The following is a 14094-nucleotide window of genomic DNA, read 5'->3' on the forward strand; positions in this document are numbered from 1 at the left end:
TATCAACACTCCTCTAATTCTGGCCTCTTGAGCATCCCCGATTATAAATCGCTCAACCATTGATGGCCATGCCTTCTGTTGTCTAGGCCCCAAGCTCTATAATTCCCTGCCTAAACCTCTCTGCCTCGCGCTCCTCCTTGAAGACCTTCCTTAAAACCTACCTCTTTGACCAAGCTTTTGGTCACCAGCCCTAATTTCTCCTTATGTGGCTCGATGTCAAATTCTTTGTCTTGTAGTACTCCTGTGAAGTGCCATGGCACGTTTTACTATGTTAAAGGCACTATATAAATACAAGTTGTTGTTGTTTGCACTCTGTATTCCGTTCAATTCTCTACTGTATGATGAGCCTGACATTTATCATAAGCTGCCTTTTTCGTTTCATTTTAATCTCAATTTCTTTAGTCATCCAGGCAGCTCTAGCTTTGGAAGCCCTTCCTTTCTCCCTCACGTGAATGTGTTTAGTCTGTACCCAAACTATCTCCTTCCTTGAAGGCCTCCCATTGCTGTTTTACTTGACAATCTTGGTTTCCAACCCACGTGGACCATATCCCTTTTCAACTCACTGACATTAGCCCTCTTCCAGATCAGCATCGCCATCTTTGATTGTTCTTTGTCCCTTTCCATCACTACTTTAAACCTAATGATAGTGATCACGGTTTCCCAGATGCTCTGAAACATGCTCCACTTCACATTTAAATATACATATTTAAAACAGTGATACAATAAAACCACTCTCCCATTCCTAGTTTACAATGCTACCACCAGGATAAATCTCCCAACACAATTCAAAATGTCTCAAATTGCAAAAGGCAGCCCAATTTCATTAGAGAAACCACACGGTTCTGTTTACCTGGTAATGCTGTTGTAGTCTGTGTTTATTGCTACTGAAGCACTCCACTTTTGCACCAGTATGAAAACACGCTCAGCATAATCACAGCACCACATACCATATGTCTGTAGTTGGCAAAACATGGTAGTGAGGTGGGATTTTGGCATGACAGTACAAGTTCAATACCAGCATAAATGCAGCCAGCATATACTTGAAAAGAAACAGCTGGCATTTTAGTTGGAAAAGGAAACCCACAGGTAAATTGCTGAGAAAGAATTTGAGGCAGAACAAAAAAAAAAAAACTGCATTTATCAGGGGGAAACAAAAGTGCAAAAATGAAATCAAAGCAACAAAATCAAACCAAAGCAGAAACTGCAAAGTAACAAAAGGAAACATGCAATCATTAACTTGTTTTGCATTTCAACATTCACTAGCACTGTGCATTCCTCTCCCCTGACTCTAGGTGACACTGCTCTCAACACTTCCAACTTCAATGGCTGACATCGCCAACTATAAAACAAGTGTTTTATGTTAGCAAAATACTGCGGATGCTGGAAATCCGAAACAACAACAGAAAACGCTGGAAAAACTCAGCAGGCCAGGCAATATCCATGGAGAGAGAAACAGAGTTAACGTTTCAGGTCGAAGACCTTTCGTCAGAACTGGAAAAAAACAGGAAAGGGGATAGATTTTAACGCAAGTCGGGGCTGGGAAAAGGGGGAGGGGTGAAAGAACAAGGTTGAAGAGCCAAACGGAGAGTCGACACAGACAGTGTACCATTTTCTAAAATGCAACAGTGCAGAGCAAACACGTTTCATGCCAAATGAAAATGATAAAATGAGGAATAAGTCCTAGCTTTTTAAAAAAATGAAACAAGTGGCCTTGATGTTGGCCATTTGTCCTCAATTGCTTGGATCTCATGTGGAGAGGCTGTTTCTCAAGATCCACACAAAGAAGTTTAGACAAGCATACAAGAACACAGTATCTCCAGTATCTCTAGTTGTTGTACATTGATTTTTAATATACAAAAAAAAGTGTTCAGATTTGAAGGGAGGGGGAATTATATAGGTTATTTTGGTACAATCAGTGTCATTAACTCTAAATTAGTTTCTGAAACTATGACAGTGTTTCACAACTGGAAAGAAACATTTTCAACATTCATACGGAAATGTTGAACACGCGCCATGGTCATCACAATGTAAGCAGAGTAGAAGCAAAGACAGTTATTAAACCCCTAGGCAACTAGCAAACTAATGAAAACAGAACAAAAAATTGCAATTGTGCCATTTATTTTTCCCTACGAGAATTGTACAGCACCAAGATCCACTTCTGAGTACCAAAGCATAACTTCAATAGCATAGTCAAAAAAAATAATTTGAGATCTTCCTTCAGGTATTCTGAGAAAGGAGGAATGCGCAAGTCTCATATTTCTCCAAGTTGCAATGTTCAATATTATAAACTAACAAAATATACAATAGAAAATACACATGTTTTGAAAGTGACAAATGCCAGGACGTCAGTTTGCAATGTTTCCCCCTCCACTCTTCCATATAATTACTTTAGAATACATACAGGTTTTCAATAAAAATATTAAATTGCCTTCCATATTCCAATGACATAAATGACCAGATAACCTGTTTTATTGATGTTGGTTTAGGTATAAATACTGGCCAGGACCACCTGCTCTTCTTCAAATAGTATATGGCATTTTTTACATTCACCCGAGAGGGCAAATGGGGCCTCAGTTTAACAGCTTATCTAAAAGACAGTGCTGCATTCCCTCGGTACTGCATCGAAACGTCAGCATAGATTAAGTGCTCAAGCCTCTGGAGTGGGGCTTGGACCCACAATCTTCTGACTCAACAGTGAGAGTTAGCACTGAGCAAAGGTGCAGTGTATTAACCCATTTAATGCAACAGAGGAATGTCGAACACGTTAAGCATTCATACATGAATACTGCAAACAATCTAGGTTTAAAAGTTAATTTTATTCTAGAACACTGTTCAATGTGTTAAAACTGGATAACGGCATAAAATTTACAGAAGCTCACATGATCAAGTCCTAATCTTAACCCTAAAATAATGAAGTTCTTCAAACTTACCTGAATACAGCTATCAAAGGTGCATATATTGAATCGCCATCATATACATACATATGGTCCCAGCTACATTCTGTGGCAAAGTGGTTAAACCTTAACCTTAATACTGCATTTGGACTACAAAAGAAAAAGAATTATTTATTTTAAAAGTGAGAGTTTTGCAGTCCTTCAGCACAATGCTTGCTTTCAAAGATTTTTAATAATTATGGTTACTACCTCCACCAACTCATCCACAAAGCCTTTCAGTATCCTGGGATACATGCCATCTAAGCTGGACACCTTTTATACATTTAGTCCTATTAATTTTTAATGGCTTCCTTTTACATATTTATCTCTCGTAATAGCTGTTCCATACTCTCTTCAGTTAATCCAATAATCCCACCTTTACCTTCCCTTGTAAAAACTGAAGCAAAATATTCAAGCATCTCCACCATTTCTTCACTCAAGTACAAGCTGACCCCTTCATTTTGAAACAGCCCCGACCTTCTTAGATTATCTTTTTACTTATGCACTCCTAAAAGCCCTTGGTATGTATCTTATGTTGACGGGCAGTCTTCCTTCATAATCTCCCTTTTGCTTCACTTTTATATATTTCTCAAAATATTCTCTTGTATTATTCTCCCTGTACTTATCATTTGCCTCTTAAAGCACATTCTATTTTAACTTGCTTAACCAAGGAATCCCTGCCTCTGACACATCCCTTTACTTCTATTCAAAATGAATTTAACCTGTACCCTATCCATCCCATATCAAGTATTTACCCACTGCCGTGCTGTTTGATCTGCCATTTTTCTAACCATCCCTCTCGGCCTGCTGATGTGAACTAGTTTCCATTAGAACACCTTCATCTTTGACTCCCCTTTTTAATCTACTTTGAATGTGAATCTAACTAGGTTATGGTCACTATTTCCCAGTTGAGAGAAAATTGTACACTTTATTCCTCTTAAATTTTCACAAGCTTAAAAAGAGAAAACAAAACATTGTAAGCAGAATAAAAATGGTCAGTGCATTTTACTCAAATGCACTACACACCTAATTATGAATTTTTAAATTTAAAATTCAAGTAATCTATTATTTTCAGCACAAATTCATTTGCTTTAAAGGCCAACAATTGAGAAGTTCACAATTGAGAAAACAACTTTTTTTTTATATACAAGGACAACAAACTATTTAAGAGCCTAATAACAAAGTTGCCACTGACTCAGATCATCCATGAAAAGCTTCAAACAGTATTTTCACTAAGCTGATTCACTGCATCAAAAGATGATCAAAATCAAGATGCCTCCCTAAACCTTAATGATCTTGAACCATTTTAAAAAGCAATTCCGTAAAGACATACTTACTATCCTTCAATTAACCATGTACATTTAGTTTTATATTTATAATTTATTGGTCCATCTGTTAAATATCCTGACGGTTCTGTTAATCTGAAAAACACAAAAAATACATCATTAGTGTAAAGGAATGACTAAAAATGTCAAACAATGTATGCAACACAAACATATCTGGATGGTCTGACTTTTACAGGTATGCTGAAACTAAGAACTTGATCTATGTCCAGTCATTTGTGGTTAATCGGGAGATATCAATAAAGCTTCACAGACAATCATAACCTCAGTGTTACTATAATAGCTGCAGTTATATTCTTGAAATACTGCAGGAATACACAAATAGTTTTTATCTCATGGAATTAACAGTGATCACTAATTCCAAATGTAAAAGCACTTGGGCAACTGAGGTGTCAGAATTTATTTTAATGTCATTTAAATAGTGAGGCAAGTTTCAGCAGTGAGAGATTATTTATGAATGCAAACTGGATTTCACCAAACAAGCACAATATTATGAACAACTGTTTACAGTCTACTATCTTCAAAAGGCCACTTGTCCAATTTTGTCTTCGAGTAATTATTTGTACTCATCAAAGCAAGGGGCGTCAGTGCTCAGGAATGGGACCTTTACAAGTGTAGACACCCACTGTCAACATCAAATATTCCCGTATCAAGTATAGAACGGGCCAGATGTCAAGAAAAGCTCCTCCGGCTCGTGTTCCTTAACCCTCTCATGGAAGCACTACCACTGCACCATTGTAACAGATCATTTATCACATCCCTTGTCCTTGTGTGACTCTCCAAGGCAAGACTGACAGTTTTGTGCCAATTTCTGCACCGTTCCATGTAATGGGCCCACGCCCATTAGGAACTGGGTTGGGACTACCTCAAACTTGTTTCACTCAGAACTGTACCAGCAGATTTGTACTCATTTCAAATCCATCTATAGCCTGCGTAATCTTCTCTAGCCACAAGTCCCATCCCACTCTCTGCAGTACCGCTTGCTAAGCACCCCTTCTGACCGATCAGAGCCAACCCTTCAACCAGCACCCAACTACCCACTTCAAAACACTTGATGACTTTTCTATATATGTTCAAAAGTTGGTTAAACAAACTATACCCCTTGTAAGGCAATTGAGATTTTGTTCGGGTCAGGGGCTTCCCGCGGGTGCAAGCCCCCGACCTGAACTTAGCTAGCTCGCCGGCCGTTGAGCTGTGGGCCCACGTGGGATTCCGATCCTGGGCCTCCTCCAACTGCCGGCGCACAGTGCTTGCGTATCCCAGGGGCGCAGTTAGTTCGATGCGTCCCCTGGGATCACGTGGGCCATGGAGAGCCAATGGTAGCAGGGAATGCTTCATTCATAAGTTTGACAGGAAGAGCTGTCAAACCTATAAATACTATAAGCCCCAAAACATCACTAAAACTTCAAATAATTTTTTTAATTTTTTTTTTTTTAAATCACATTTTTAAAATAACTATAAATTACTTGAAATAACTATTTTAAACAATTTAAATTTTTGAAAAAAATTACATTTTCTAACAGGGCTAAAAATAAACTTACCTTTCTTTAAAGTATTAAAAAATAATAAACCTATGAAATTTTTTTTTTAATTTTAATTAATTCACCACTTACCTTGTTAAAAGCAGGCCTTGTGCCTGCTTTTTAAAAGTGTAACTGCTGGAGACTTACCCTCCCGGAGAAACCTGCAAAAAAAAGTTTGACGCGCACGCGTTCCACCTCTGAACCCCTGCTTTCAGGGGAACGGAAGTGCCGGTTTCCTGCGCATGCGCAGTGCATGCACGAAACCGGCACTTTCGTTGGGTCTACGCGAGTACCCCGTGCGTACTCACTCGTTGGGACCCAAATTTCTGGGCCATTAATAATCTGCCCCAACAGCTTTTGCTGTGCACCAGATCTATTATTCGGTCAGAGAAAAAAACGTTTCTTCAAATCTCTTACATCAATTAAGATTAATCAATTTTAAAATCATAGGAATTATAGCGAAGGAGGAGGAGGCCATTCAGCTCATCTTGTCTGTGCCAGTGCCAGATCTCCAACTGGAGTGTCAATTGCTCTAATTGTATCGCCTGTCTTTTTTCCAATTTTCTTTATATACTTTCTTGGCAAATTCCTTCCCTTTTAAATGATTTTATATTCTTGTCTCAACACTTGTGGCAAAGCATTCCATGCTCTATTAACTCTGAAAAAGCTTCTAATTTAACCCTTCATTCTTCTAGTGATATGTCCAGTTACCAATTTGCCAACTAGTAAAAACAATCTCATTATTTACCCGCTTAAAAACTCGATACCCCCTTTACCTGCTCTATTCCAGTAAATAAAAGCACCCTAATTCTCAAGCCTTTCTAATCTTTGTTCATCCTCGAGAATCCCTTTCAGTAGTACCCGGCCTATAGTTTTAAGAATGAATGAACTTACATTTATATAGCACCTTTCATATCCTCAGCTCATCCTAAAACATTTCAAGACAATGATGTACTTTTGAAGTGTGGTCGCTGTTGCAATGTCTGTTGTCCAATAGAAATTGCCGATAAAGCTACGCGTGTAGCTACAGTGACAGTTTTAGTCATGTGCATTAATTTTAGTCAAAAGAATGCCTTGCATACATTCACACAATACAGGTAAATATACTACATCACATGTATATTTACTTCTGCTGCCATTCAATAACCAAGGAAGTAAAGCACTCAATGATTAAAAGCATACACACCCTGCTTTTTGTTTCATCATTTTACCCCAAAATGCACCAACGGTTACAGTACACATAATATGCGGTGCAAATCTGATTTGAGTTCACATGCCCAACAATAGTGTCTATTACTCATTTTTATATCAGAAATATAATTAGCCACATCTGGGTCCCAATTAGCCACACGTGGCCAGTGGCTAACTTATTGGACAACACTGATGTTGGGAAATACAGTAGCAAATTTGCACAGAGCAAGGTCCCATAACCATCAATGAGACAAATCACCAGATAATATATTTTTGTATTGTTGGTTCAGGGATAAATGTTGGCCAGGGAACTGAGAACACCCCATCTCTTTTTCGGAGTGCCATGGGATCTTTTACGTCCACCTGAGCAGCCAGATGGGGGCTCAGGCTCTCCCCTGAAAGACTACACCTCCAACAGTGCAGCACTGCAGTCACACCCCCATCCACATCAATGGGGCTGTGGTGGAAAGGGTGGACAGCTTTAAGTTCCTCGGAGTCCACATCACGGAAGACCTCTCCTGGTCCCTCAACACCTCCTCTCTGGTGAAGGCGGCCCAGCAGCGCCTATATTTCTTAAGGAGGCTGAAGGGATGTAATCTGTCACCCCTGATCCTCTCTAACTTTTACCGCTGCACTATAGAGAGCATCCTAACAAACTGTATCACAGTAATGGTATGGCAGCTGTAGCTACTATGACCGGAAAGCCCTGCAGCGGGTAGTCAAAACTGCCCAACGCATTACCGGCACCCGGCTACCGACCATAGAGCACATATACCAGAAACACTGTCTACGGAGGTCGCGGTCTATCATCAAAGACCCTACCCACCCCAGCCACAGTCTGTTCGCCCTCCTGCCATCTGGGAGACGCTACAGATGCAGTCGCACCCGTACGACCAGATTTAGGAACAGCTTCTTTCCCAGGGCTGTCATCCTGCTGAACTCCACAAATAAACTCTAAAGCCTGCACATCTGCCAATGCACTTTATTATGGTCATATTTATGTTAATATACTACAAGCCAAATGTATGTTGAATGTTTAAATGTCTTAATCCAAATGTACACTCAGGAGCCGCAAGCCTACATTTCGTTGTACTGCACTTGTGCACTAACAATGACAATAAAAGTTGATTTGATTTGATTTGAATTGCTGCAGCGTCAATACAGATTATTTGGTCGAATCTCTAGAGTGGGACTTGTACCCGCAATCTTCTGACTCAGAGGCGAGAGAGTGCTACTGCTGATGCTGACACTTTACTATCCTTTACAGAATCGGATACCCAGAAGTTTACACAACATTCCAAATGTGGCAATGTCTTGAATAAATCCACTTCGGTGCTTTAATATTTAATGGCCTATAACAATCTATGTTTTTGCACCCTCGTTCTCTCTGCTCTTCCACACAACAATCTTACTTATTTAGGACATATTTCACTGCAGTTACTTTCTCACCCCCGCCCCCCCCACCAAAATAAACTACCGCTTACAGGGAATGGTAGCATAGTAGTTATGTTACTGGACTGGTAATCCAGAGGCCTGGAATAATAAGCCGGAGACGCGAGTTCAAATCTCATGGAATTAACAGCGATCACTAATTCCAAATGTAAAAGCACTTGGGCAACTGAGGTGTCAGAAGTTAAATTCAGTTAATTAAATTAATCTGGAATAAAAAAAGCGAGTATCAATAATGGTGACCATGAAACTATCGGATTGTTGTAAAAACCCATCTGGTCCACTAATGTCCTTTAGGGAAGGAAATCTGGCAACCTTACTTGGTCTGACCTATATGTGACTCCAGGCCCACAGCAATGTGGGTGACTCTTAACTGTCCTCTGAAATGGCCTAGCAAGCCACTCAGTTGTAAAAAACCACTACGAAAAACAAGAATAATAAAATCGGACGGACCACCCGGCATCAACCGCGGCACACCCAGCCCAGTCGGCCCTGCAAAGTCGTCCTCATGAACATCTAGGGACCTGTGCCAAAATTGGGAGAGCTGTCCCACAGACAAGTCGAGCAACAGCCTGACAGACACACTCAGAATCAGACCTTTCAGCCAATATCCCAAACTCCTCCATAACCATCCCTGGGTATGTCCTGTCCCACCGGCAGGACAGACCCACCAGAGGTGGTGCCACAGTGGTACAGATGGGAGGGAGTGGGCCTGGGAGTCCTCAACGTTGACTCTGGACCCCATGGTGTCTCATGACTTCAGGTCACGCATGGGCAAGGAAACCTCATACTGATTACCACCTACTGCCCTCCCTCAGCTAATGAATCAGTACTCCTCCATGATGAACACCGCCTGGAAGAAGCACTGAGGGAAGCAAGGGCACAGAATGTACTCTGGGTGGGCGACTTCAATGTTCATCGGCAAGAGTGGCTCGGTAGCACCACTACTGAGGTACCCACCATCACAGAAGCCAGTCTTCAGCCAATCCAATTCAATTCACTCCACGTGGTATCAAGAAACGGCTGAGCACACTGGATACAGCAAAGGCTGCGGGCCCCGACAGCATCCCAGCTGTCGTGCTGAAGACTTATGGTCCAGAATTAGCCACGCCTCTAGCCAAGCTGTTCCAGTACAACTATAACGCTGGCATCTATCCAACAATGTGGAAAACTGCCCAGGTATGTCCCGTCCACAAAAAGCAGGACAAATCCAATCCGACCAATTACCGCCCCATCAGACTACTCTCAATCATCAGCAAAGTGATGGAAGGTGTCGTCGACAGTGCTATCAAGCAGCACTCCTCACCAATAACCTGCTCACTGACGCCCAGTTTGGGTTCCGCCAGGACCACTGAGCTCCAGACCTCATTACAGCCTTGGTCCAAACATGGATAAAGGAGCTGAATTCCAGAGGTGAGGTGAGAGTGACTGCCCTTGACATCAAGGCAGCATTTGACCGAGTGTGACATCAAGGAACCCTAGTAAAACTGAAGTCAATGGGAATCAGGGGGAAAACTCACCACAGGCTGGAGTTATACCTAGCACAAAGGAAGATGGTTGTGGTGGTTGGAGGTCAATCATCACAGCCCCAGGACATCGCTGCAGGAGTTCCTCAGGGTAGTGTCCTAGGCCCAATCATCTTCAGCTGATTCATCAATGACCTTCCCTCCATAAGGTCAAAAGTGGGGATGTTCGCTGATGACTGCAGTGTTCAGTGCCATTCGCAACTCCTCAGATAATTAAGCAGTCGATGCCCGCATGCAGCAAGACCTAGGTGACATTTGGGCTTGGGCTGATAAGTGACAGGTATCATTCGCACCACACAAGTGCCAGGCAATGACTATCTCCAACAAGCGAGCATCTAACTACCATCCCTCGACATTCAACTGCATTGCCATCGCCGAAACCCACACCATCAATATCCTGGGTGTCACCATTGACCAGAAACTTAACTGGACCAGCCACATTAATACTGTGGCTACAAGAGCAGGTCAGAGGCTGGGTATTCTGCGGCGAGTGTCTCACCTCCCGACTCCCCAAAGTCTTTCCACCATCTACAAGGCACAAGTAAGGAGTGTGATGGAATACTCTCCACTTGCCTGGATGAGTGTAGCTCCAACAACACTCAAGAAGCTCGACACCATCCAGGACAAAGCAGCCCGCTTGATTGGCACCCCATCCACCTCCCCAAGCATTCACTCCCTGCATCACCGGCACACCGTGGCTGCAGTGTGTACCATCTACAAGATGCACTGTAGCAACTCGCTAAAAGACTTCTTCGGCAGCACCTCCCAATCCCGCGACCTCTTGCACCTAGAAGGACATGGGCAACAGGCGCATGGGAACACCATCACCTGCAAGTTCCCCTCCAAGTTGCACACTATTCAGACTTGGAAATATATCGCCGTTCCTTCATTGTCGCTGGGTCAAAATCCTGGAACTCCCTCCCTAACAGCACTGTGGGAGTACCTTCACCACACGGACTGCAGCAGTTCAAGGCGGCAGCTCACCACCACCTTCTCAAGGGCAATTAGGGATGGGAAATAAATGCTGGCCTTGCCAGAGACGCCCACATCCCAGGGATAAGTTAAAAAAAATTGTTCTGCACTGAATTTCATCTGCCATCCTCTGCTTGCGTCCTCAGTTTTGCCATGACAGATAACTTGGCAATAGCAAACTTCCATTTTATTCATTTATGCCTCGGTTAAAATCATTTATAAAGAAACAAAGAGAGGTCCAAAACATTGATCCCTGTGGCATAATACTACCTAAAGCCCATCAATCGAAGGAAAAATCTATTTATCCTATTTCTTGACTTTCTGTTCCCTAGCCATCTCTCTATTCAAGTGGCTATATTCCCTTTAATACTACAGCCCTTAATTTTTGTAATAAGTATCTTACATGGCACCTCATTTCAAAACATTCTGGCAATTGATATAAATAGAAATCCAATGCATTCCCTTTATATATTCTATATGGTTTCCTCAAAAACCTCCAATAAATTAAATCATGCTGACTATCCCTGATGAGCCCATGCCTCTAAGTGCGCTCTAATTTCATCTTCATTATGGATTGTAGAAGTTTATCCACAACCACGTCGAGACCAACTTGCCAATAATTTCCTGGCTTATCCCCTTCTGTTCCCTCTATACGCGTCTCAAATAACTAAATGTAAATCTACATCATCTTCACTATCCCCCTCTCATTATAAGCTTGTAACATTCACAACCATCTCGGATTCTCATTATAGTACGCAGTACTTTCAAAATCTGTACTTTCTATTCAGCCCGAGGAGAAAGAGTTGAGCCCAAACTCTAATTTATGTGTCACCGATTATTTGCCTTCATCTTCATTGCGAGGCAGCCAGATTGTCATGACTACTCGAGGGAAACAACACTAATGAAGAAGCTGCATTATTCCCACAAGTACTGACTGTTTCTAAAATGCATAGAATATAATAAACAGCTGACGTACACAGTCGTTAGCGATGAACAAAACTGACCCCTGGACCATGTAAACACACAGTAGACATTAATTATCTACCTTTCAAAGCAAACTGTCGATAGTGGAGTTCAGTTAGCATGTGGATGACAGCAACTCCAAGAAAAAAAAAGTAAAAGTGAATTCAATATTGCGCCTTGAAACAGCTTTCACTAGATATCAGCTGCCAGGTAGGACACAAAGCAAGATTCTAATCTGTTATTGAAAAGAATGCTTTAAATCATTCTGAACTGTAATGGAAAAAATGCAATACTTTCACTTTAGGCAATAGAAGGAAATGTCTATTACGGAATCAGTGATGCTTTTGATTTGTAGCTGCTTCCAGGTATATTATTCATAGGGAGGCATCAGTGACTGTATTTCTAAATATACTATTTTTGTGCTCAATCTCATTCACCCAGCCACAGTCTGCAAAATTGAGACAGAAAAGCGCTTTCGTGACAAAAATAATGAAATCAAACCCCCGTTGCCGAAAGAGGAAAATTTCACACCAGCCAGCAGTTGCTTTACATGGAATACCGAGGATAGCTGCCAAATTTGAACCTTTTCATGAGGATGGTTCCAGTGGTAGACGGGGATGTGGGAGCCTGCACTTTATTCCCTTTTTTGAACTCGGGAGGTAGCCGTCTGCCTAAATAAAATACTGGACGATACATCTTTTTAGCTCTGCACCAAGTTTCGGCAAATTAAATTCCCTAACTTAATTAGGTGCAAAACTTAGATCATCTCAGGTATCTTGCAAAGCTTCACTCTCCGACGTTCCCAGAGGGAACAAAATCCACCTCTAAAAGTGCACTCCTCCTCCAACCAAGTTCCTTCTACATTAAAGTTACACTTTAGACAATAGTCCAATAGTTCTCGGAAATGATAGCATAGTGGTTATGTTACTGGACAAGTAATCCAGAGGCCTGGACTAATGATCCGGAGACCCAAGTTCAAATCCACCATGGCAGCTGGGAAATTTAAATTCAGTTAATTAAATAAATCTGGAATAAAAAGCTAGTATCAGTAATGGTGACCATGAAACTATCGGATTGTCGTAAAAACCCATCTCATTCACTAATGCCCTTTAGGGAAGCAAATCTGCTGCCCTTACCTGGTCTGGCTGTTGTGACTCCAGACCTACAGCAATGTGGTTGACTCTTAACTGCCCTCTGAAATGGCCTAGCATCCCACTCAGTTGTAAAAAACCGCTACGATAAACAAGAATAAAACCAGACGGACCACCCAGCATCGACCTCGGCACCGGCTATGGACACAACAGCACACCCAGCCCAGTCGACCCTGCAAAGTTCTCCTCACCAACATCTGGGGAGGAGTGCCAAAATTCTCCGGTAGGACAGACCCACCAGGGGTGGCAGCACAGTAGTATAGTCGGGAAGGAGTGGCCCTGGGAGTCCTCAACATCGACTCCAGACCCCATGAAGTCTCATGGCTTGAAGTCAAGCATGGGCAAGGAAACCTCCTACTGATTATCACCTACCACCCTCCCTCAGCTGAAGAATCAGCACTCCTCCATGATGAACACCACTTGAAAGAAGTGCTGAGAGTAGCAAGGGCAATAATGTATTCTGGGTGGGGGACTTCAATGTCCATCACCAAGAGTGGCTCAGTAGCACCACTACTGACTGAGCCCTGAAGGACATAGCTGCCAGTCTGGGCCTGCGACAGGTGACGAGAGAACCAACACGAGGGAAAAAGCGACTTGACCGCGTCCTCCCCAATGTACCTGTCGCAGATACATCTGTCCATGGCAGCATTGGTAGCAGTGACCACCGCACAGTCATTGTGGAGACGAAGTCCCGTCTTCACACTGAGGACACCCTCCATCGAGTTGTGTGGCACTACCACCACACTAAATGAGATAGATTCAGAACAAAGCTAGCAACTCAAAACTGGGCATCCATGAGGCGCTGTGGGCCATCAGCTGCAGCAGAATTGTATTCCACCACAATTTGTAACCTCATGGCCCAGCATATCCCTCACTACCATTACCATCAAGCCAGGAGACCAACCCTGGTTCAATAAGCAGTATAGAAGAGCATGCCAGGAGGAGCACCAGATGTACCTAAAAATGTGGTGCCAACCTGGGGAAGCTGCAACACAGGACGACATGCATGCTAAAAAGCAGCAGCATGCTATAGACAGGTTAAG

General features: G+C 42.4%; 1 protein-coding gene across 5 annotated transcripts in view; it reads right to left on the reverse strand.

Moving 5' to 3' along the window:
- atrnl1b (attractin-like 1b) overlaps nt 1-14094 on the reverse strand; it is a 930295-nt gene that overhangs the window by 828598 nt on the left and 87603 nt on the right. For all 5 annotated transcript variants that reach the window (XM_085994422.1, XM_085994421.1, XM_085994423.1 and 2 more), the window contains exons 2-3: nt 4271-4354; nt 2931-3044 (exon numbers count right to left, since the gene is read on the reverse strand). In XM_085994422.1, coding sequence (XP_085850548.1) covers nt 2931-3044; nt 4271-4354 — 198 coding nt within the window. The remainder of the gene's footprint in view (nt 1-2930; nt 3045-4270; nt 4355-14094) is intronic.

This window comes from Somniosus microcephalus, chromosome 8 (genome assembly GCF_052327205.1).
Source record: "Somniosus microcephalus isolate GS21.2 chromosome 8, FLI_Smic_1.0, whole genome shotgun sequence".
Classification (NCBI taxonomy): domain Eukaryota; kingdom Metazoa; phylum Chordata; class Chondrichthyes; order Squaliformes; family Somniosidae; genus Somniosus; species Somniosus microcephalus.